The sequence below is a fragment of the Manis javanica genome, chromosome 9 (genome assembly GCF_040802235.1).
Source record: "Manis javanica isolate MJ-LG chromosome 9, MJ_LKY, whole genome shotgun sequence".
NCBI lineage: Eukaryota > Metazoa > Chordata > Mammalia > Pholidota > Manidae > Manis > Manis javanica.
This window is the reverse complement of record NC_133164.1, coordinates 53249830-53274951: the sequence shown is the minus strand read 5'-3', so window position 1 is coordinate 53274951 and position 25122 is coordinate 53249830. Positions and strand designations below refer to the sequence as shown.

At 36.3% G+C, this 25122-nt stretch overlaps 1 protein-coding gene across 18 annotated transcripts in view; it reads left to right on the top strand.

Annotated features, from left to right (window-relative positions):
- Nucleotides 1-25122, top strand: part of ENOX1 (ecto-NOX disulfide-thiol exchanger 1) — a 554315-nt gene that overhangs the window by 296551 nt on the left and 232642 nt on the right. For 7 of the 18 annotated variants that reach the window (XM_073212579.1, XM_037002109.2, XM_037002106.2 and 4 more), the window contains 2 exons: nucleotides 4087-4251; nucleotides 19047-19193. The exons of 6 other annotated variants lie outside the window; for them this stretch is intronic. In XM_073212579.1, the coding sequence (XP_073068680.1) occupies nucleotides 19106-19193 (88 nt within the window). In that variant the 5' untranslated portion in view covers nucleotides 4087-4251; nucleotides 19047-19105. Of the gene's footprint in view, nucleotides 1-4086; nucleotides 4252-19046; nucleotides 19194-23509; nucleotides 24207-25122 lie in introns of those variants that run through there. 5 more of the 18 variants (XM_073212580.1, XM_037002107.2, XM_037002105.2 and 2 more) reach the window with 3 other exon arrangements.

The following is a 25122-nucleotide window of genomic DNA, read 5'->3' as shown; positions in this document are numbered from 1 at the left end:
TAGAGTTCTCCAGCACCCAGTGAGCTCCTTGGAATTACATTAGAAAATGTTTAATGACAATTTTGAAAGAAAAGGTAGTCTTTGTGAGGGGTTTAAAAAAATGTCAACTGTGGTCTTGAAGAGCTAATCAATACTTTTAAGTGTGCAAATTGTTATTCCAAAATTCAGACTCTAACTATATTTAGGAGCAATGAAAATGTGGCATCCATTAACTGTGTCCTTTAAACCTCACATTCACACTTTATAGGGAAGAAAAAGAGTAACGTACATGGATAGTGTGTAAGCTGAAACACTCTTTTAAAGCTAGAGAATTCAGTATAATTATGTTCCGGTAATTCACTTCCATCTGGAAGTGACCATCCATTTAACAAAAGTGCCTCTGACTTACCATATCAAGGACAGTCCTTTCTTCTACATTAACTCTCCATTGTTCCTCTTACTAAAGACAGAAAATAATTAGCATTGGATATTTCAGGCTCTAAATAAAACTGGATTTATTAGAATAGCTTCTTCTAATTTCCTAAATTTCTATAGCATTCTTCTATTTAACAAAATGTAAAAACTATGTTAATTTATATTATGAAATAGTTTAAACCTACAGAAAATAATGAAGTCTATGTATCTATCCCCATATTTTAAAATGTTGATACTACCATATTTGCTATTTGGATCTCTATTTTTTAAAGTTAAAAAAGTCACCCTCCTTCCTATTCATCCATCCCCTGAAGTAATATAATTATAACAAGATTATTGTACACCATCCATTTACATTATATTGTATTACGATATTTTATTCATATGAGTTATAGATATATACACATTTATTATCCGTAACTAATATATGTCTTTCTCTATATGTGGCATATTATTTTTAAGTCCACATAAATGAGATCATGCTGAGTTTATACCTTTGTAATTTGTTTTTACTCAACATTAAGTTTTTTTTTTAGAATTACCTATTAATACATGAATAGCTGGCTCATTCATAATAGTTGATTGTTATATAATCTTCTATAAATAATGTATATCTACCTTCTCCTAATAGAACACTTACCAGTCTTTTTTTCCCTTGGACAACCATCTCCGTATCCCCATTTTATCGTTCACTGTAGACACGGGGGTTCACTGTGTGGTATTGCTGCATCCCGCCTGCCTTAAAATAGGCATTTAAAGTATTTGTTCTTTAAATTATACCTGTCAACAAAGATTTCTACTTTGTTTTGTTGTTACTCTTAGATGCACCTCTGTCCTTTTCTACTGATTTTTCCTAAGAGCAGTTTCTAATGTGGCTTTACTAATTCCATCTAATTTAAGTGTAATTGTATCTAAACAGTGAGAAAAGACAAAAGAAATAGAGCAAAGACAAACACAAGAAAATTAAAAGAGGAAAGAATTACTTCCAACCCTTAGCCTCTGAACTGGTGTCCATGAGAGATAGTTTTTAAAGTACTTTCACATGATTTTTACATTCTGTCATGTTAGAGGTCAGCTGGTTTTGGTTCTCTCCCAAAAGACCAAGCAAAAATTTCCTTTTGTCTCTTGGTTTCATAATAACATTAGAAAAAATGTGCATGATTTATTAAAAGTTAGATTCAATGTTAGATTTCAAGATCTATCTCATGTTAAATGCTTGTTTAGTGTTGAGTGCCTTAAAAAATTGGGAGCTATTTAAGGTCCTCAAATGAATATGTATTTGAACTTTTTAGTAGATTTTAGGATGGTTTTGTTTTTTGCCTAACATGTGCTAAATAAATCTTTGTTGAATGACTGAGTGAATAAACAAAACAATAAATATTTGTAGAGGTTACAGTAACAAATTTTATAGAGGTTACATGGTCATTTGACTTGGAGGTATTTTAGTGTTCCTAGTAATCATCTTTCATCTACTAGAACACTCAACTTCAACATTTAAACCTCCTAGGATTGAAAACTGATGTCTAAAAACAAATGGAAAATCAGTTAACTGAGAACATTAATCCCCAAGAGTTATTAAAATTAATGTCTCTGTTCAGATTACTGAGGACCTTAAAACAAGTGTCTATTCCCTTAAAATTCTAAGAGCTATATATCTTAGAGTTTAGACTATTTTCAAATTCTGTTCTTTCTTGTTATTCTAAGAGAGTAAAGCTTTTTTAGGTCAGTTATATTTCTGTATATGACTATGGGCTGAGCTAGTTGACACCACTAAAAAATACTGCAACTTTGAAAAATTCAGAAGCAAAGGCAATTATTTCTAGAATTGACAGAGCCTTTCCTGAGTTCAATTCTTGCTCTCCTTAATTATTTATTCCCTTCAAGATACTGGAAATGATTACACTGAAAATTATCTTACTACTTGCCAAATGTAATTTTCTATATAAAAAGATTAATAAGTATTGAGAATTTCCTTTAGTCTGCCTTGCAAGCAATGCTCTAGTCTTTTCTGAAGGTCAAGTTTATAGGGGTTTAGCCCCTTAATCTTTATTTTTGTTGTATTTGATGGAGTTCTCCTAAGCTTTGTGTCAAGTTTAGTTTTCAGCCAGATCTTTGGTACTGAGTATAAGTCTTCAGAAAATAGGGTTTCTGTCAGAAATTCTTGCACACATTCACTGTAGCTGCTCTGCTGGGTATAACCATACTAGTCAGGCTTTCTTGTATGTCTAGAATCAGCAGGGAAATGCTTTTCAATTGTAGCCCACATATGTTTTTAAGCAGAATTTCTTCTGGTAGTACTAATATTCCCAATACGAGATTATTAGTGATGTTTTCTAGGAGTAAGTGTATGATTTTACCAGCATCCATCATAATGATAGATCTGCAGATAGCCTTGGGTTCTCATTTGGCATGTGTGTTAATAACTATGGTGGAATTCCAACAAATTGTCCGCAATTTATTTCTGGTGGGTTTTCCTTTAGAAAAACAAATAGCTGCTCCATCCATCTGCCGCCAAGTTGTTGCACAGGACTCATTTCAAATTATCACCAGCTATGGAGCCTTCTTTGCCTTCCTCTCTCTGCCTCTGCAGGCCCGTTCTCTCCCTTCTCTCAGGAGCTGGAGGGGAGCAGCTGGCTTCTGGTACCAGCCAAGAAGATGAGGCTGTAGAGAAAAGTCAGGAAATGTGTCCAGTAATAGGCCTATTGTCATCATTCTATATTTTCTTTTCCTTTTCTTTTATATCAGGGTACATAGAATTTAAAATAATATTAATAATAAAAAGAATCAGGCCACTGATGGCTTGGCAGAAAGAAGATCGGTCATGATGTTGGATTATAAGTTTTTTCAAATACTCTTTGAGAAAGTTCCTATTAAAACTTGAAAAGAAATGGAAAAAAGTGAAAAATAAATGCAGTTTTAATTCAGATTAGAGTTTCAGCAACTTTGAGTAAATTGAAACCCAAATTTGGATTCTTTAATACAGTAACATCTATGCAAAATTTAAAAAGATAAGCAATACATTTTTCCCAAAAGTGTTGAAGAAATTAGGTTAACAGGTCTAGACAGAAAACAAAGCTAATAAGCATTAGCAATTTAGAAAAAACATAAATTTCAAGTGTGCTCTTAATACTTGAGACATGGACATAAGTAATTAAGGACAAAGAATCTCAAGGATGCTTGTAAAAGAGACAAAATTATTCCAGGGAAGCCTACCTAATTTGGGTGAACTAGAGAGAGCAGACTCATTGGAATTATGTGCTGTTTCATTTCAAAGAAGGTTTTACACATTGAAGTAAACTCAGTAGTATAAATTTGTAGATGATAAACACCTCAACAACAACAACAAAAACCTTCTTGTTCCTGCATCACAATCCCTGATTCTGCCCCAGTAATTTTACTCTAAGTTGATCCACAGTGGAAGGAATTATAAAAGTTTGGCCTTTTACCATCCTAAGTAACTTGTATTAATTTAGGAAACAGTGTATTCACCTAAAATCAGTGGTAAACTTTATTTGAATGTAGATCTCCTAATAGACTTTGATAAATTCATTACTATTTAAATTGAAAGGATGGTTTAAGATTGTAGGTGTATCAGTGGTGAAACCCAGAAAGATGATTTCTAAGTGACAGAGTATTCTCACTTACATGTAGCATCTTATTTCCTCCTGCCAGTAAGGCTTCACTGAAGAAGAAGAAGAAGAAGAAGAAGACATTAAAGTGCTGTGCACCTGACTCCCAGCCTGTGTCTCCACTCAAGAAAGAGGTCACCAAGTAGAGACAGCCCAGCCTCCCAGCCCAGCAGAGAGAAGTGAGAGGAAAAGATAAGGGCAAGGAGAGGTGATTGCAGACCAGATTTCTCTTCCCTGTGATCCCAGAATCTGGCATGCAGCCAGCACTTCTTTAATTTTCTTTAGCTTCTGTTGACAGCACAGGGTTTATGTGTGTGTGTGCTGGAGGCAGGAGAGGGAGTTCCTTTTTAATAGATACAAGGGAATGACATACTTTTATGAGGAAGACATTTTTCTAAATTCTTTTCTGAAAATAGGGACATTTGAAGAAACCCTATAGGCAAAAGTTTTCCAGATAAAATGTCTGAGACCATATCCATTCATTTGAAATTTTGCACATGCACAAAGGACTGCTATTACTGAACAATGCCATCACTGTTAGAAAGCCCATTCTTAACTTTAGCAAAGAAAGTATAATCCCAAAATAAGGATGAGTTAAGGAAATGGAATGTACTTTTCCTTTAATTTAAAATAATTTTGTTGTTGATGTTTTAAAATCCTGGGTAAAAAGTCATTAATCACAGTTTCTTAGAGTTTCATGAAGTATATACATTTGACAGTCCAAAGGACAGCAATCATAGTAAGATGAAATGATTTTCAACATTCTAAAGCTCAGTTTTCTTACCAGAAACATTACTAAATATTGAATTGCAAGTATAAAAGATATCAAATTAAAAGATACAAGATATCACATTGAAAATTGCATGTAAACTCTCTATTTATAAAAATATAAGCACTATTGAAAATATAATTTATGCTTCAATAAACTTTTTTAGAAAAGAAAATATAAATTATTAAAATGTACTTTTACTTATGCATGTCTCAGCAAAGTAAGACATAACCCACATAACAAATTCTGCTACCTTTTTTCCTGTCTTAGAATTCCCATCATTTGTGAACACATGCAGTTGCTTAATCTATTGATTGAAAATGCAAAAATTAAATTTTTTAAATGAATATTGAATAAGACAGGGGCTGGCTATAAATAGCACTAACCTCTCATTAGACAGCACTTGGAATTTTTTTTCCTAGAATTACCTTACCCAGTTTCATTTGCTTCAGTCCTGGAGGGTATGCACAGAACTTTGCCCAAAGTAGGTGGTAATTTAAATGGTTGCTAACCAAATAAGTAAGAGAGTTAATTAAAGGTGGCTCACAAAGGTGAATTTCCAAAAACCCCATAACTTCAGTGAGCCAAATACCAGATGGAAAGGGTTTCTGAGACATAACACTACATGTTCTCATTTTACATTTCCTCTCCAAGGTCCCACTCTATTTATTGCTATGGCATCTGGCAGGCTTTCTTTTCTGAGCCCAGCATGTTCCATGCCATGTGTTAACATTTTCCGGGAATGAAGGTTAAGGAAATACCATTTTTAAAAATACACTTTATGGGCTTTTAAAAATATATTTCCTTTCAACTAACCCATTCACTTAGGGGTCCTAATAAATGACATTTTACCCATAGAAAAAAAATCATGGTGAATCTGATGTTATCTATGCACCAAACATAACAATTGCTTTAACAAAGTATGTAAAAATTGTCCTCCTTCTTCAGTTTTTGAGACATTTTATTTTTGTGGGTTTATGGCCACAGGCACTCCATACTTCACTAAAAATAGTAGCTACAACATTTACTCCATGCATAGTAATACTAGGAACTCTTTGTTACATATATTAGCAAATATAGTAATTTAAGATTCTGTATAAAAGGATTATTTATCACTTACATTTTATAATTAAGGAAATTTAGACTTAGACTATTTAATAACTTAACTATTTTCACGTGGCCAAAAACTTACGAAGTTGACATTGCTTTCTTCTTTCTTTTAACTTTTATTTACTGTTTATTGTGAAAGACTAAATTTTTAAGGATTTTTTTCCTTTTGCAACACTTTATTCCGAAAATGTTTAACCATACAGAAAAGTTGAAAATAATTTGCAGTGAACACCATATACTCACCACTATGCATCATGTGTCCTTCTATCCATTCATAAATCCATCTTATTTGTGGGCATATATCAAAGTATGTTGAAGACATCACTACAATGCCCCCAAAATACTTTGGCATATGTATCATTACTTGAATTCAAAGTTTATGATTTTTTTTTAATGACTCATCTTTTTTGAAGTAAAAAGTTTTTAGGTGAAGTTTACATATGTATATACATAAAACACACAGATCTCAAATGTACATATCCATGAGTCGTGACAAATGCACTCATCTGAGCCACCCAAATCTGTGTCACTCCAGAAAGTTCCCAAATACCCATTCCCAGCACATCCCAACCTCTCACCTGCGCAGATCAGGTCAGTTAGAGCTCTAGGACTTCATATAAATAGAATCATACATTACATACTCTTTTGTGTCAGCTTTCTTTCACATAGTATAATGTTTTTGGGGTTGATCTATTCTTGAGTTTATCAGTAGTTCATTTCTATGTACTGCTGAATGATCTTCTACTGTCTGAATATACCACCATTTGTTTATCCATGGATGGATACATGTGCTCTTTCTGGGTTTTGACTGTTATAAATAAAGTTGCTGTGAACATTTTTGAACAAGTCTTTCTGTGAATATTGGCTCTCATTTTTATTAGGTCAATATCTAAAAGTGGGATTTTAGTCATAGATAGGCATATATTCAGTTTTAAAAGAAATTGTCAGATCTTTGTCCAAAGTCATTGTACCATTTTACATCCCCACCAACAGTATATGATAGTTTTAGTCATTCCACATCTGTAACAGCATTTGGCATTGTCAGTCTCTCTCTTCAAGTTTAGCCATCCCAGTGGCTTTGTATTGATATTGCATTGTGATCTGATAGCATCTTCCCTGATGACTAATATGTTGAACTCTTCTCAATGTGTTTACTGGCCATTCATCTATGTTCTTTTGTAAAGTATCTGTTAAATTGTTTGTCCATCTTTATATTGGGTTGTTATTTTTATTTTTGTGCTATAAGATATATTCTTTTATACACACACACACACACACACACAGTATTTTATCAAACATGCAACTATTTCTTTCCAATTCCAAATTATGGATTGCCTCTCCATTGTCTTAATGATGTATTTTTATAAGCAGAAGTTTTAATTTTGGGGGTTTAACTTATTATATTTTTTTCTTTAGTGGGCATTGATTTTTGTATCCTTTCTAAGATAACTTCATCCTCAAGTCAAAAAAAATATGCTATGGCTTATTTGAAAAGCTTTATAGCTTTATCTTTTATGTTTAGATTTATGATATATATTGCATTAACTTCTGTATATTATGTGAGGACAGGGTAGGATATGTATTTTTTTATATAGAATATTTAATTCTTTCAACACTATTTGTTGAAAAGACTTTCCTTTTCCTATTGGAATGCCTTGATGCTATTCTCAAAAATCAAATGACCATATAAGTGTGCATCTTCTGACTCTCTGTTCTGTTCCACTGATTTCGTTGCTTTTTATGTTAGTACCACACTATTGATTACTATAGTTTTATAGTAGGTGTTCAAATCAGATAGTGTAAGCCCTCCATCTTTGTTCTTCTTTTGTTTAGATATCCTAGTTATTCTAAAATCTATCTAAGATAGATAAATCTGCTGACCTATCTGCTGACCGCTCAAAAATCTATCTAAGATTTTAGAATAAGCTAGATGGTTTCTAAAAATAATCAGTTTAATGGGATTATGATTGGGAATATGTTGAATCTAAGGCTCAATGTGGAAACAATTGACATCAATATTGAACCATCAAACCTATAAACATACACTCTCCATTTATATATGTCTTCTATACTACTCAGCAATATTTTAAAGTTTTTAGTGTAAAGTTCTTCATGTCTCATTTCATTTTATTACTAAGAATTCTATATATTTATAACATTTTAGGTAGAATTTAAATTTTTTATCTTCCAGTTGTTTCTTACTAAAATATAAAACTACAATTGTATTATTATCCTGATATCAAAACCAAACAAATATGTCACAAGAAAACTTTAAGATACAGACCAATACTCTTTAAATATAGACCCAAAAATCTTCAACAAAATACTGGCAAGTCAAATACAACAACATGTAAAGAGGAATATACACCATAATCAAATGAGATATATCTCAGCAGTGCAAGGTTTGTCAATATTCAAAAGTTAGTAAATGTGAGGCACTTCATTGATAAAAGAAAGGACAATATTTAGTATTTCATTCTTGGGTTCTTTCATTTATACCTAGTATCAGTGAAAGAGAAAATGAGTTAGAGGATCCCAAAGGTAATTTTAAGGGCTAGTGTTACGTGTGGCAATCCACATTCTTTGGCTAGAACAAGATACATGTTAACACCTAAATGCAAGGGATAGTGGGAATTACAGCCTTCCTGTCTGTCCAGAAAAAAAAATGATCTGGTAAAATCAGAATAATTACAGTGATGGCAATTGGATAAAAAATAATGCTATTTTATATTTATGTAACACTATATACTATCTAATTCAGAACTCCTTTTCTTTCTTATGCTTTGTATTAAAATTCAGAACATATCTCTCAATACTGATGTAGTATAGGCTTTATCCCTTATCTTCTATTTCTTATTCTTCACACATTCCTGGCCTTTTCACGTATTCCCAAAGTTTCCATCTTCTTTTTTGGGCTTAAGACCCCAAAATTCACTTTTACAGCTTAGATGCCTCTCTTTAAATCCAGAACCACATTTTAGGAGGTCTTAGAAGCATGTCCACATGGATATTCCACTAAAAATGCCCTAGACTCAGCCATTTTCTTCCCAAATCCTTTCTTCCCAATGTATTTTCTAACTCAGATAAAAGCACAGTGTGTAGCCCATTACTTAATCCACATTCATTTCCAACTTCTCTCTCACTTTCCACATAGGCTCACTTAAGCTCTATGCATTAATGTCTATCAGATCGATTCCTCTTCTATATTCCATAACTGCTACAGGTCCTTACTATTCTGTGTAAAGTGTCTCAGCATTCTTCATAATGTTTATCTTTACCTCAAGTCTCAGCCCCCTTTGGCCCATCCCTCACTCAGTTTCAGAATAATGTTGCGAAAAACAGAAATGTAATTATATCACTTTTCTACATTACATTAAATAATTTAATGGTCTTCTCTTACAATGTTTATTTTCAAGCTTTTCTCTATTGTTTCAAAAAGAATAGAAATCTGTTATCAAAAGAAGTTTCAATACTGGAGTTGAGCAAATAAGTAAATAGATGGTGAAAAAAAGGCATTTGCAGATAAGCAACCAGGAAAGGCTAGAGTGAGCCCTTTAATACTAAGGGTTGAACTTGTCAGTATGAACTCATGTTTAGCTTTAATATGTACACATGTGAACAGATACAGAAACAGCTATAGCTATGGGTGCATACTGGGCTTGAATATATATGTTTATTTCCTGGCTCTTCCTGTTGAAGGGCCTGGGGCAGCAGTATCTCAGTAGCAATTAGCATACCAGTGCCTGGATACTGGTTTGTAAATATCATGCTCCAACAAAAAGAACTAGAGATCTTTGGAGAAATGGCTGGTCCTAGGTCTGGGGCAGTAAAGTAAAATACAAACCTGGAACATCTGCCTGTCATAAAGCAATCAAGTGCTCAAAAAACTAAGGATGGGGCCATGACAAAGGGCCAAGATAGAAAAGTTCCCAATGTCCCAAGCTGGAAGAATTTGAGCAACAAAATAGATGGCATGATATTGGGTTACAACCCAAAGTATAAAATGAATATAGGTGAGTTCATCCTAATATAAATGAATGACTGAACAACTAACTGGAGTAGAAGAGCCAAACCTTCCATATAGAAGAATTCCAAATAATATACATAGTTATAGCCCCCTTCAGGAAGTGAGGCTCACCCTTGCCCTCCAATGTGGGCTGGACTTAGTGACTGACTTCCAAAAGAGAGAGCATAAGAATAAAGGATAGCAACTTTGCAGTGGAGAAATCTGGTAAACACTACCTTAACCAAGTGATCAAGGTTAATATCACAAGTGATAAGTTTGTTGATACCATATGCCCTCTGATTTGATGAGTTGAAAAGTGTACCTTGACTCTGAGCTGTTCTTCCTGAAACCCTAATCTAGTCATGAGGAAAACATCAGACAAACCCAAAGTGAAGGACAGTCTATTAAATACCTGAGTAATATTCCTCAAGACTGTCAAGATCATGAGTAACAAGGAAAAAATGAGAAACTGTCACACATCAATAGACACTAAAGAGACATGGTGACTAACAGCAATGTGATGCCTTGGATTGGATTCTGGGAGAGAAAGTACATTGTTGGAAAAACTGGTGAAATATAAGTGAGGTCTGGAGTTTAGTTAATAACAATGTACCAATATTGGCTTCTTGGTCGTGCCAAATGTGCCCTGGTAATGTAAGAGGTTAATATTAGAGGAAACTGAGTGAGGGTTATTGGGAAACTGTCTGTATTATCTTTGTAACTTTTGCATAAATCCAAAATTATTCCAAATCACAAAGTTATTTAAAAAATTAAGGAGACCCAATATAAAACAGATATTAGTGAATCTACTGTGGTTGAAGTAGAGTTGCATGGTCCTCAGTCCTGACTGCCCAGACCCTCCCTCCCTCCTGTCACCCCACCTCAGGCTGTCTCCCTCCCTTCCTGGGATCCCAGGGTTCTCTGGCATGTGTCCTGCAGATTACTGTGCTATATAATTAAATCCAAACTCCTGGGCATGTCTTCTGGGCCCTTCATATTCTCACCCCTGCTGGGCTTTCCTCTTCATCACCTGCTGACCGCTTGCCACGTGTCTTTATTTCCTTCATGTATTCTGAAGGCAAGTTTGTTTTCTTCAAGCAGACCATGACCGTCTCATTGATTTTGCACATGATGTTCTTTCAGCTTGGAAGACTTTTCTCAAACTTGTTCAGCCTCAAAATAATCCTCATTTTATGCCCTCTTTATACCACCCTAGAATTCAGTGTAAGAGTCTCCTCCCTGAAGTGTCTAAAGGGAATAGAGGTGCACTGAAAATATTACTACAGTAACATGTAGTCTCTCCTAGTTGTCTGTATGGATGCATCTCTCCTCCAATAGTTGACAAGTTTAAGGAGATGTCATTCATCTCTCTCTGCCAAGTATCAGGTAGTGCTTAGAACATACTATGTGTTCAGTAAATGTTGAGTAAATGGATAAATGGGTGGCCGGATGAATGAATGAATAGTAGCAAGTTAATTAAAACTAAGTTCTGTTCTTTTTTTTTGTAGCATTTATATTTATTTGAATGTAGTTGTTATATAGCTACAAATTCAACATTTTAATAAGCAAATTGATCCCAGTTTGCCAGCTTAAAAAGAAAGGCACTGGGTTTTCAGGAGAAGTAATACACTTAATTCAAGAAATATGTATATACAAAATACTGATGGTGGTTGGGTTTTATTACTTTAAATAACAAAAATTCTACACAGTGTGTACTTTACAATAGACTAAGTAGGTTCCGTAATGTTGCCTTTTCAGTCTGCCAGTAGTTGAAGGGGTTGATAGTAAAGCTAGCTGCACACGTTTGTCTTCATTAGCCACACCAAGGTGAGACTTTTTGACACAGGTGGCCCAGTTATTCTCAGGCACTTTAATTTGCCAATTATTGTACCCACAGCTAAGAACGGATAGTGATGAGTTTCACATTTTGCTCACTGGGCAGCTTAATGTTCTTGTCATCTTACATTGAGTTTTAAATGTGCAGAGCACAAAGAAAGTCAAATGTGTCTCTCAGACTTGGTCCTGAGGTGAGGATCATACCTAGTAACTTGGATTCTTCTGGATATGGAAATTAAAGCATTTGGTTAATAAAAGGACAAGAAAATATGGCAAAAGTCCATCAAGGAAGGTAATGTGTATGTGTGTGTAAAGGCTTAGGTGTATCTATTTTCTTTCACAGAAGCACTATTTGCTAGCTTGTGGAATCTGAGTGTGGTTGATAACTTAGATTACTACAATTTAAGGAAAGAAAGAGAATAGTAGGAGCTTATTTACAACACAGTATTCAACCTTAATAATTTCCTTCTTTGAATATTCTCAGGCAACATAGGTTACCCAAAACACAAAATAAGATGCATCTTTTTTTTATATAAACAAATATTCACTATGGTGTATCTTGAACAGTTTTGCTCCAGCTGTGACTTAAAAATGCCTTCTTTAAAAAATTGCCACAGAAAGGTACAAAAGTTCCCTGTGGAAAAATCCAAAACCGCTCTGGCAGTTTTGTATGCTGTTCTTTTGCTTAATTGCCTGGGAGCAAAGTTGACTTATTTATGGAGACTTAACCTAGTGCCGTTATTAGCTGAGATTATTTAACATTATAAGAAAGCATGGGAAAATGTCAGGCATATAGCATCCCAAACATCAACTTTATTTGCTACCCTCTTGAAGAATTTGTTTTCATATAATGTTGTTCACATCACTGATAACAGAAAATGTATTTAATAACTACTCAGGATGAATATGCTGTAGTATGCATGGCTGCCTAATTTAATTTATCTCTGATTAAGCCTATTATGTTTGAGATCACTTTACAGAAGAGATTTTTTTGCCAGCTGTAAGCTTATTTGAATTGTAATATAAGTTAATAATGTGTGAAATAACCAGTGGTGCCTACTTCTAAATGTTAATTTTGCCAACTGACTTCCTGAGATGATGCATACCCAGATCATTTGTTGGCATTTAGTTAGTATCTTGCATGAAGACCAGATATTGGAGTAAATATGAAAATTAACTATTTTAGCGAGGCAAAGACAAATGGAACAGTGGTGCTATAATTCTGAAATCCAGAGAAAAGGCCATTATATTATAAAAGTAATTGAAAAATCAGTGATTGATAATTACATAACATGACATATAACATAACTTTTGTATGCTCTTTGTTCTGAATCTATTCTTTCAACAGTAAAAAATCATTTGATCAGATAGAGTAAGAATCTCAAGGGTTTGGCAGTGATCTCTGCAGCATTTGCCTTGATGTCTGGGTGATTAGGTCTGTTTAGTGGACCCAGCACAAGAGAGGGAAGGGACTTGTGCCACTACTGTCAAGTGGCTCATTCTCTGGGTTGGAGGCCGAGGCCGTTTTTACGCCCCTGCTGAACCAGCTGCTTCATCTGCCACTCGAATCCTCCTCTTCAATGTCATGAGTGGTTACCACCAAAAAAGTGATTAGGCTGATTGTGTCATCTTCCTCAACATTTGTCCTCATATAGAGCTACATGCATGCCGAGATGTAGTTTGCACTGCTCAGAATGTGGACGTTTTTATTGGTATATATATTGGTATTGTTAACTTTCTTCTTATTCATCCCCAACTGCCTTTCTCCCCACTTAGAATGCCTTCTAGTTGAAATTCTGCCCAGTCCTCAAGGCCTTCTTTAAACCCTACCTGCTCTGTGCTAATTTCCCAACTGTCTTTCTTCTTTGAACTCCTCTTGGGGTCATTTGCTTGATCCTTTAGTTGCCTTTCATATATTCTGTGGCGAGCTCCCAGAAGGGACACCTGAGTTTTAAATATTTGTGGCCCTGTGGTGCCTAATACAGTTTCTTGTGCAAAAAAACAAAACAAAAACATGTCAATAGATGGTGGTAGTTGATGGTCAGAATGAAAATGTGAAAAGACCGGAACTTACACAAATCATGATTCTTCAGTGAATAAATTTAAAGTCAGTTTGTAGGTTCTCATTAGTTTTAAATGTGAAATGGAAATTTGCCTGTGATATTTGAAAAGTCAGAGATCATAAGGTAGATTTCTCCTTCTTTGAATGGCTCTTGCTAGACCCTATAGTGTGAGTCTCAGAAATGTATGCAAAGTAATGATTCTTGGCCCTAGGTAACATTAGAATCAGCTAAGGAATTTCAAACATATATCCTATTGACTGGGACTCACTTTCAGACCAGTTAAGTCAGGGAATAGTATCATTTTTACAAAGTTAACCAGGTAATTCTAGTAAGAAGCCAGAATTGAGAAGCACTGGTATAAGGGAAACTTTTAAGAGGTCATTAAATTCATTCATCCATCTGGTGTTTGATTGCCTTCTATAGCTGTCTGGCAATGAAAGAAGAGTACTCCTAATAGGAGGATTAAAATTGCGACTTTCTGATCACCACACCCAGTCCTTCTCTCAAGCTACCAGCCGAGGTGACCTACTGTCTCAGTTTGTCAAGGACTGTCTCAGTTTTATTTCAGAAAGCCCTGCACAGTGGGAAGCCCTTCAGGACTGGATAAACTAGGTATCCTACTACCGACACAATCATTCTTTGGGTTCTACACAGTTGTTTTTTAATAAATTTCCTTTTGAAAAGAAGAAAAGTTGTTTTTGGAGTAGTATTTAGTGAAAAGATACAAATAATTAGAATTCTTTAAAACCTTAGCAGCTTTGAGGGGAAAGAGACATACTAAGAGAAAAAAAAGGAAAATGTTGCAACAGGCTCTTAGAATTCCTACAATTAAGATGAAGGAGGGGGCTTTAGTGCATGTAATTAATTAAAGAACATCAATATAGTCATTCATTTTATCACTTTTATATAGATAAATTAAGAATGATTTTGTAATATAAGAAGGCATTAAAATGAAAATCCCAAATCTGTAAATATAATCAACTGAAATTACAAGCTCCTTGAGACTATTTATTTTTACAAGTAAGCAAACAGACGTATTGAAGGCTACGTGGAAAGTTACTGACAGAACATCTGGCTCCTAGATCTTTTTCTGGTAGGTTATTTGGCCTTTTTCCTACTATATATTCTTTTATATGCAGCAGTCCCTTACTTTCAGATAAAAGCAAATGTTGGTGGCTTGACAGAAAAAATAGAAATATTTAATAACAAACTATTTTTAACAGTTTAAACGATTTATGTGGCAGTATTAAAAAATATTCATCAGGAATGTCCATTTGAGCATTATTCTGGTATCATGGTACAGTCCTGCAGCCAACAGATTAATTTATCCCATAGTTATTTTCCATTCAGATCACGTTGATCACTGAGCAGCCAATCCCATCATTTCATTCATTGTTTGCCAGAACTGCCAGATGTGTTCCAGGAATCTATCTTCCTAACCAAATCAAAACCACAGAGTTGGCAGCAATTCAGCCAATGCTTTGGTGATCAGTGGCCCATGATATTGATGGCACCACATAGATGAGATGTTAAACCCTACCTAGAAATGTCTATTTTCATTGAAGTCATGATTGATTTTTCTCCCACTCTAGAAGTTTATATGCTGCTCTAGGAGACAGCATCAATAAATTAAACTTCTGACATATTAGTTTTCCCTTTTTTTGTTCACCAAAACCTTTAGCTGAAGTTGTAAAACTCGGAGAAATGTATTACAGAATGGAAATTGCAGGTCAATTCATCTATCCTTTCCAAGATATGTTAAGAAGTAGTATCTGAACAAAAATGGGGAAGATCTGTAGGCAGATAAGTTGTAATATGCCAGGTAAAACCAAACTAAACTGGTGCCTCGAACTGGGGAGAGCAGGCATGAAACAGAGGCATACATGTTCCAAAACTAATCTAACCACAGAACTTTATTGTGAACATCTGGAAGGACTTCATCCAACATCCTAATTTTGTAATTAAATAAAGTATATACCAAAAAGGTTAAGAAACTGATCCAGAGTCAGATACCTTCTTTAATTTTTTTCCACATCTCCTTTTCCCCCAACTTTCATGTTGCCATTCCTCATTGCCTGCAAGAACTTTTCCATTGCTCCTCTGTGGCTGACAAGTTGCTTCCAGTTGACCAGGCTGCCAGTGATGTAATGCCTAAAGAAAGTGAAAACAGTTCACTTTGAAAAGATGTGCTTTTAGAGAGTTTTAGATTTCAATGTCTTCTCATATTTTAATAGCTTTTATTTTACTGGGCACTTACAATATGTCAGTTTCTTTATATACATTGTATGATTTAACCCTCATAATGACTTGCAAAATAGATAATATTATGGCTGTTTGATTATTAGCTCCCTGAAAGTCATACATTCAGTAAGTGGAAGAGTTCATATTTAAAACAAGGTCAATCTTACTACAAAGCCTTCCATCTTATCAAGCTTAAAAATATGATCACAACTACATTAGAAGTGTTGTAAACAGTACAGTTAATTTTTTTTTAAGTTATTGACCCATAATTGAGTATGACACAGTCTAGAGAGAATTACATAATTTCAAGTAGACAAATTTTTAAGAAATGTACTCAGGAAAATAAAAGCATATTCAAGTAGTATATTAAAAGGATAACCAATGAGCTGACTTGTCTTTGGGGATGAAGTGATGAATACATACATATATGTGTTAGTACATACATATATGCATGAATTTTTTAACTAAAAATGGACACCTGCCAGGACAGCAACAGGGTGAATACATAAGTGGAAGATAATCTGGACATGTAGTTATGAGAATTTCTTATATGGATAGTTTTTTGCTGGAAAATGGTGCTTTTTATATGAATTTTGGGAAAGGTTGTTGGATGAATGACTGAATTGTGTTTCATGGTAAACATTCAGTGGTATCAGTTACTCAACTGCCTTCCAAGGGAGTGATCATTGTTTAGAGTTGTTCTGAAGTCAGAAGGTTTTCTGCAATCCTTTTCTTATTTAAGAAATTACATAGCTTTTCTTGAAACAGTTATTTACTTGGAACAACCCTCTTACTATTCTGTTTTTAAGTCCTTTTCTTGATGTCTGTTTCTTTCTTTTTTCTTTTCCCACCTCATCCTTCTGTCTCCATCTTTCCTTCCTCCCTCCTTCCCTTCCTTTCTTCCTTCTTCCTTCGTGTTGAGAAATTGATCCAACATCTGCCTCAAACTGATTATTGGTCTGAAGTTCTCAAGCTGACAAAACAGTGAGATGTTATAAAGATGAATTTATGGAAGAATTTAGCTCACTTTGCCTGATGCTCTGTAGAAAGTAACAGAGAATTAAAATGATTTTTACAATATCCTCCCTAAAAGGAATTGTGAGGTAGTTGGTAGTTGAGTTAGAGTAACCTAAAGGTCTCTGGATAAACATATAGAATAGAGTGAAATTCATAATAAGTGCATAAAATCAAATTTATTACACTGGGAACTTTTGGTTCTATCAGATTGAACACATGCATATATATCTTCTTACTCCAAAAATTTCCCTAAAATCGCAGCAAGGAATCAAAAGACTATAAAGAGAGAGAGAGTGAGAATGAGAGAGAACAATCAAGGAGGAGATACTCCTAAACAAGCGACAGGCACTCTTCTCTGGAGTACGGCCTCCAGCAGCGAAGATGGGTGGCTGAGGTGCAGTGGGAGAAGCCCGCAGATCCTCTCTGCAGGACCCTGGGGAGGCTTCAGAGGTAGGGAGGGTGTGGGAGATGCTTAAGAGACAGGGAGAGAGTGCAGCCAGAAAAGGAGGGTTGGTTAGGACTAGTTACAGAGTTAGGGTTTAGGGGAACGGAGTGTTAGTAGTTAGACCCTGTTCCTCTCCCAACCTCTCTCTCACTGATGCTACCACTTCTCCACCCCCTGGAGGACTGAGGCAGTCTTGTGCTAAACTGAGTCAGAAATGCTCTGGACTAAGAAACTAGACCCAGATGGAAAGGTGAAACAGGGGGAATTAACTGAAACTCTACAGCATGAGCAGGTGAGACCCTCCAGACTGTTGTGCAGCGCAGCCCCCACCTACAGCCAGGGACAGGCTTAGGCAAGTGTTTGAAGGGTTCTTACCTAGAGAAACTGAACAGCCCAAAGAAATGACCCTGCTGGCATTTGGAGACCCCATTGAAAAGGTTAGAAACCCCCTGACCCAGTTACCTCGCAGGGATGCTTGACAGGTAACAAACACGCCATGCCCCCATTCAGGGTTTCCAGTCAGTATTATGGGGATTCACTGTCTCTAAATATAAATGAATTTTACATTTTCTTTATATATATGTATACACACACACACACACACACATATGTGATATATATATATATATATATATATATATATATATATATATATATGAATGTCTTAAATATAAATGAAGAGTAAGAGCATCACCAGATATTTGAGTATATATATAAACTATGGAATAAAATATAGAGATCAAAACAGAGAAATAAAGAAAGGGGCTGGAGGGGGTCAGAGAAAATAGAGGTAATTCAGGAAGCAAAAGAAAAGCTTTTAAAAAACCTGTAATATCTTCAGAAAGAAAGATGAAATGATAAAGGCATTCTATGAAAGAACAATTGGAAAATAAGCAATCCTGGTAATTAAACTTATAGTAAGAAAAAAAATTATTCAGAGAGTAGAAGATAAAGTCAAATGAACTTTCTAGAAAGTAGATTGACAGGCAAAGATGGATGGTCGGTGAGGGGAACAGAAAGTAAGAAATGCAGTAGATCAGTCCGTGGGGTTCAACATTTTACCAGAGACATTCTGGAAAGAGAACAGAAAAGATGGCAAGGAGACAGGTCAAAGAATAATACAAGAAAAAAATGTCAAAATGGAGCAACAGGAATTTCCAGATTTAAAGGGAAGAAAAAGTGCCCAGAACAATGGGTAAGAAAAGATCCTTATTAAGGTTTTTTATTCTGACGTTTCAGAGCACCAGGGAGTACAATGAAGATTCCTAAACCTTCTAGAGAATTAAAACAGATCACACATATAAGACCAGGAATACCAGTAGCATCAGACTTCTCGACTGTAATACTGAAAGCTAGAAGACAGTGAAGTTCAGTCTCAAAATTCTGAGGGAAATGATGTTTTACTTAGAATTCAATATGAGTTTAACTAGCAAATAAGAGTGAAAGTAGATTTAAGACATTTTCAGACACTCAAAGAAGGTCTCAACAAATTTGCCTCCCATGTACCTTTTCTCAGGAAGCTACTAGAGAATGTGTTCTACAAAAATGAGGATGTAAACCAAGAAAGAGGAAACCATGGGATCCAGGAAACGGGGGAACCAACACAGGCGAGAGACACAGGGATTTCGCAAGATGGTGTTAAAAAGAAGCCCCAGGACAACAGGTGGGCAGCTGGCCTGGGACACTGCTAGACCAGACAGACTCAACGGGAAGCTCCTAAGGGAAAAGTAGATGTGACAGGCTGAGTGACTGGGTTGATGATGTTAAAAATGGCTTCATTAGGGCTTTTACAGTTCCTTTGAAAAGTTTAAGAGCAGTTACAAATAGATACATACCAGAAAGGGAGAGAAAACACTAGGAAAAAGAAAGCATTGAATGAGATAGCTAGTGTGTTCTTACACTATGTGACTTAACAGCAAACAATATTGTGTGCTCATAATAATGTGTACATAGGAAATAGATTTAACCCCAAATTGCTACTTACTCTACTGGCAAGATTGGCGGGGGGATGGAGGTGCAACACATTGGGAAGTGGTAGTGGCATTAAGAGTGTGACATTTTTCTCATTTTGTACAGTGGTAAGACTTTAGATGATCCCTCAAAACGATGAATGATGAATATCAGTATGCACACATTCCTTAAGTATACAGAACCTATCAGAATGAAAAGTTAAGGGTTTCCAGCAGAGACAGGGGCAAAAGTCTCACCTATATAGGAGGCTGCCCTCTCTGGCAAATAAGTATCTTTATAATAAAAGAAACCAAAAGAAGTGGTTTCCTCTGAGGAGCAGAAAGGGTGGTGGGGGCAGTTGGGGTAAGGGTTGCTGATTTGGGTTATAGGCCTTACAATACTCTTTGCCTTTTTAAACCATAGACATCTATTACTCTGCTAAGTATTAAGTTGGTTTAAAAAATTACCAGAATTACAAATAGAGGTTATAAAACCAAAGTGCACACCCCCTCCAAAAACAAAAACCAAACTGGAGGAAGAGGAAGAGCTCCACAGCGCTTTCTTGGTATCTTGCAGAGTCACTTATTATCCCACATGTAGCAACAAAGTAGAGGCTCAGGACCCTCTGCTGGTCTCACTCTGGCCAACACATCCTGTCATCTACAACCACTCTCCCCATTTTTGTGTAAGCTTTACTGAGCCGCTGCGTGTCCCTGTTATGACGCTGTTATTTTCCTCACTTGGGTCTTTGCTTAGAGAGTGACCACTGTCCCCCTTCCATTCATACGCATGCGCACATGTGTGTATACACACACACACACACATTCCCTTGTTCTACCTCCATCTCTGCCAGTAGATATGCAGGTGGAGGGGTCTGTGAGGGTCCTAGCATCTGCCCTTTCTTCTAATCCCCGTTGTGTTGCCCTTGGCACCCCTTGCCACACACTGCTTTGAATCACAGTCACTTTTTCACTTGTCCTGTCTTAGTTAAGAACCTGGAAGGTAACTAGGGCAGGACCATTCTACCCTGATGTTGATTCCTCCCACAGAGCCTGGCAGAGCACTGATACAACCCAGGTACTACCTCAGATAATAATTAAATGAATAAGTACTTTCATTAAATGTGAAATCTGTTCAGTCATATGGCCCAGTGCTGAACATCTGCATCCACATAAATAAGTATTACTGGAAAGTAAGGATTTTTTTTCATTTGCTTTAAGAAAGCTTATGTGCTTTATCCCAGAGGGAAAGATAGTGCTCAGAGCACAAAGGGTTAACTGTGGCTGAAAATTTTTGCTTATGCTTTCTTTGTAAGGAATGTGGGAAACTTGTCACCTAGAAGGTTGAAGTTTTTATTTAACTCTGCAGGTGGCACTGAGGGAATGCCAAGCACCATGTCACCTTGGCCTCCAGGTGGAAAAGCTCATAGACATCACCCCTCACCTGGTGGACAGTAGTACAGGCTAAGATGTGGCAGGAAAAGGGAAACCACTAATATAAAAAAGGCATTCCATAAATCACCAATGGTAACACGGCCACCTGGGTTGAGCGGCACACTAGGGCTTGCATCCACAGCCCCTCGCGCGTAGCTGGGCTCCCTTTCTACTTTGCAAGGCGTTATGCAGCGCTCCCCAGGCCTCTTTATAACCACTCAAATGATCACCTAACAAACTCGACAACAGGATTGATCTGAAACATTCCCTTTATGGAAAGAATAGAATGTACATCAATATTGTGGCAAATGCAAACAGTGGACTAGAAGGGGGTCATTAGAAAGAATAAGGTAGGTTGCTAAGTTCTGATATGGTGAGAAACATATTTTCTAAGGGGAAAGGTAAGTGTGGAATGGGATGACCTTCATCATGTCTTTACCCAAATGCCATCTTTTCAATGAGGCCTTCGTTAACCACTGCATTTATCACTGCAAATATCCCCCCTCCCTCCTTGGCTCATCCTCCATGGGCACTTATCCCTATTTGGCATATCATATATCACTCATTTTATGGGCTATGTCCCCTGCTGGAAGGTAAGGTGTGTGAGGGATTTTGTGTGTTTTATTTACTGCTCCCCCCACCCACCCCCACCTCCTGTGCCTTAGAATGACTGGATGAAATAGTTTGTATGAAAATGTTTATTATTTGCATAGAATTTCTAGAAGGCTACACAAGACTAACAATAGTTATCTCTGAGCAATAAAAATGTGGGAGGAAGACTAATTTTTATTTATAGATCTTACAGTGTACATGTACCACTTTAAAAAAAAACTCCTTCAATAAGGACTGCATTTAAGTGTTTCTTGAGTGGCTATAGTAAAATATGTTATTTAGTCAGCACCATTTATTTCTGGTCCTGAGATAATGAACACCATTGAGAATTTCTCTCCTATCCAGAAGTTAAGTTGTAAACAGACCATGATTCAAGTCTGTGGACTGTATTTTATGAAGCCTCTATCAAGAGACTTTTTCTTTTCCATCAGAGTGGTTGTATCTGCACTTACATTGTGGTGGGAAAAATGAGTTTTTCGGTCAGATAGTTTTATATCTTCTAACTTTTAGCTAAGTGACCTGAGTCAAGTCACCTAACCACCCGGACTCTCAGTTTCCTTACCTTTAAAATTGGGATTTTATTTTTCTTGTGAGCAAAGGGTGCAAAACAAGATAAAGTGTATGTATTCAGTGCCTAGACATCTCTGGTTCAAAGCAGGGCTCAATAAATTTCAGGTCCTTCCCTTTTCCCTTCCAGAAGGTGACCCCAGAGAGAAGACTCCTAGTGATATTCTTATCCCTAACTGCTCAAAGTGTGGTCCCAACATCGCCAGGGAGGTTATTACAAATGAAGAGTCTCAAACCCCCAATCTGAGTAATGAATCAGAATCTGTAGTTTAACAAAATACTCAGGTTTAAAAAAAAAAGTTTGAGAAACTGTTTCTGTGCTTGCTGCAGCAATGTTTCAGGCAGGCTTGCATTCAGCATGTTTTTTTTATTTTCCGTACTTTCTGATACTTTGACATCTTAGGGCCTTGTGGACCCCAGGGGCCACTACCCTTCCCAAGGTTAGGTAATCCCAGGCACATTTTAAAACAAGGCTGCCCCTTTAAACCTTTTTCCTAGTTAAATGCCACCTGCTCACCCCTCCCCCATCACCTTGCCAAGCTGAGTTTCCTCTGGGGAAGTGTGAGGGTGTCCAGCAGTTAGATGTCCTGGTGGGGCCTACAGACAGGCTGTAGCATAGGAGGACGCTTCAGCCACCTTGTCAGCTTGAACTTACTTAAAAGATGATCAAGGATAACCATGAATGAGGTTGTAAATCTGCTTAAGGTAATACAACTACACTGAATGCCAATGCTCCTTAAAAACAAGCTTTGAACATTTCAGAAATTTCTATTACAAATGATTAAGACCTCCAAGATAATGGAACCCTTTGAATTGAAACACACTAACTCATTTACAGTATCATGAGATGTCAAGGAAACAAATGAAAACCTGCCATCCACATCCATTCATTTTTCCCTGTGACTACTAGATATGGTATATATGTTTTAGGTAGTGGTAACTCCTTCCAGGGAGCAGCTGTTAGGTTACCAAGCAGCTTCCCTTCCCACATTTGCATTTACCTCTTGTCTCTTGTGTTTTGAAAAGAATCTTGATAGATGGAGGGGAGCTAACTGAAGCTGAAGTTAATAAAAGCAAATATTAAAAGAACATAAAAGGGATTCTTCTCCCTGTGACTCGAAGAAAAAAAAATACAGTAAGGAATATCTACTTCAGAACTATTCCACATTTGTTAGATAAGCTGATGAGAACAGAAGACAGTAATTTTATAGTAAAACTTATAAAAGTTCTTTATGACAATTTAAGAAATTAAAATTTGATTATCAGCTTTTAATTAGAAATATCAGACAAGGAAATTTTGCATTGTTTTATGACCATAAGTTATGTTTCCATAAAAAGATAAATAAAAACCATTCTAACCACACACACATGTGCACACACACACACACACACAAAGGTAACTATGTGATACGATGGATGTGTTAACTAACTTTATTATGGTAATCATTTCACTATGTATATCAAATCTTCATGTTCAATTTATATAATTTTTTCAATTAAACCTCAATAAAATTGGGGAAAAAATTATTTATCATGACCATAAAATGAAACTCTGGCTGCCGATACCAGGACTTGGCTGTCCATAGCCAACCCTGTCAGGTCCAGTCTCACCGCCCACACAGTGTCTCCTATTTGACTTGTGGCCTCCATGAACAACAGCATCCCTTGAAACCACATGCTTGTTTCTCAGGAGGTATTTTGTTTGATTGTTCCTTGACCCTTTTCCAAGAAACTTAACTTGCCCAAGGGAGTCTCACACAGAAAGAGTGTTTGCATCTGCTTAGGGAAATGTGCCTGAAGTAATGACTTACTTAGAACGCAGAACAGAATGGAATGGAATGGACTGATAAGCCAGTCTGAGCAGGCAGAGAGCAACCTTGGTCTCCTAACCTCCTATAAAAGGCGCTCTGTGGCAAAACCGTTTGCCTATACCGGGTCTAGCCAGACCCATCTCCATTCAACAAACATTGTCTCTGTAAACTCCATGCAAAATTCTTACTCTTACAAGGGCCTCAAGACATGCTATTTCATCTTAAGTTTCACTTACATTTCTAAGATGGTGCGGATTTCTCGCTTCAGCCCTGCAGACCCCAGTGTAGAAGTTGCTCTCCGAGGTATGTTACTGTTTCAGACTTTGCAGAGTGCTGTAGATGACTGACTGCAAGGGTGCTTGATCTGACTGCCAGTGCTGTGCCCAGGAGTTAAAGGGAGTCCTAGGGTGCCAGGAGAGTTGGTGAGTGTGCTGACGTATGGATTTCCCAGAGAGAGAGCTTGGCTCAGCTTTTTTCTCACTTACTGAACTTAAAATGAACCAGCAGTCAAAAGTAGGGAGAGAACATCTCATCTAGCAGAATGAAGTATGAGTTGAGGCAAATGAAAAAGAAAGAAACAGAACGCTGCCGCTGCCTGGCTGCTGAGTGGCTTCATTTCCTGTGTCTTTGGCTTTGGCTTTTTTCCCTCCACTTTTCTGGCCAGGCAAATACAGTTGATTTGTTTATAACCAGAAAATCAAGGCTAGCAGCTCTTTGAAATGGCAAAGGTAACAACAAAAAGTTTGTCAAATTAAATTTTAGATAAATTTCTGAAGCTGGGATAATTTTTTTGTCTTGCTCTTACTCTGCTCTTTAGTATTAAAAAAGTGAAAATTTTGGCTGTATTTAAGTTAGCAAGATAAAGCTTAAACAGAATCCTGTTTATGCATAGTTGTCATGGGGTTTACCTGTTTAAAAAAAATTAAATGTATCTTTGCACATGTAGCAAATTATTAAACAACCTTTCCTTCAAAGTCTGCAAGCAATTGCTTGTTTCCACTAATAAGAGAACATGTTTTACAAGGTTCATGTTGATTAATTGACAAATGCTGATAAAATCAAAGCAGGGCTAAAGTGCAGTGCACCCTCTGAAGTATAAATTAGTTTTGTTCAATAATGTTTCAGATGGCTATACATTTATGGTTTGCTTTTCAATAAATATTACTGTTTTAAATGAAACATCTATTGTGGAAATTTATCTCTGAAGATGACTGTCAGG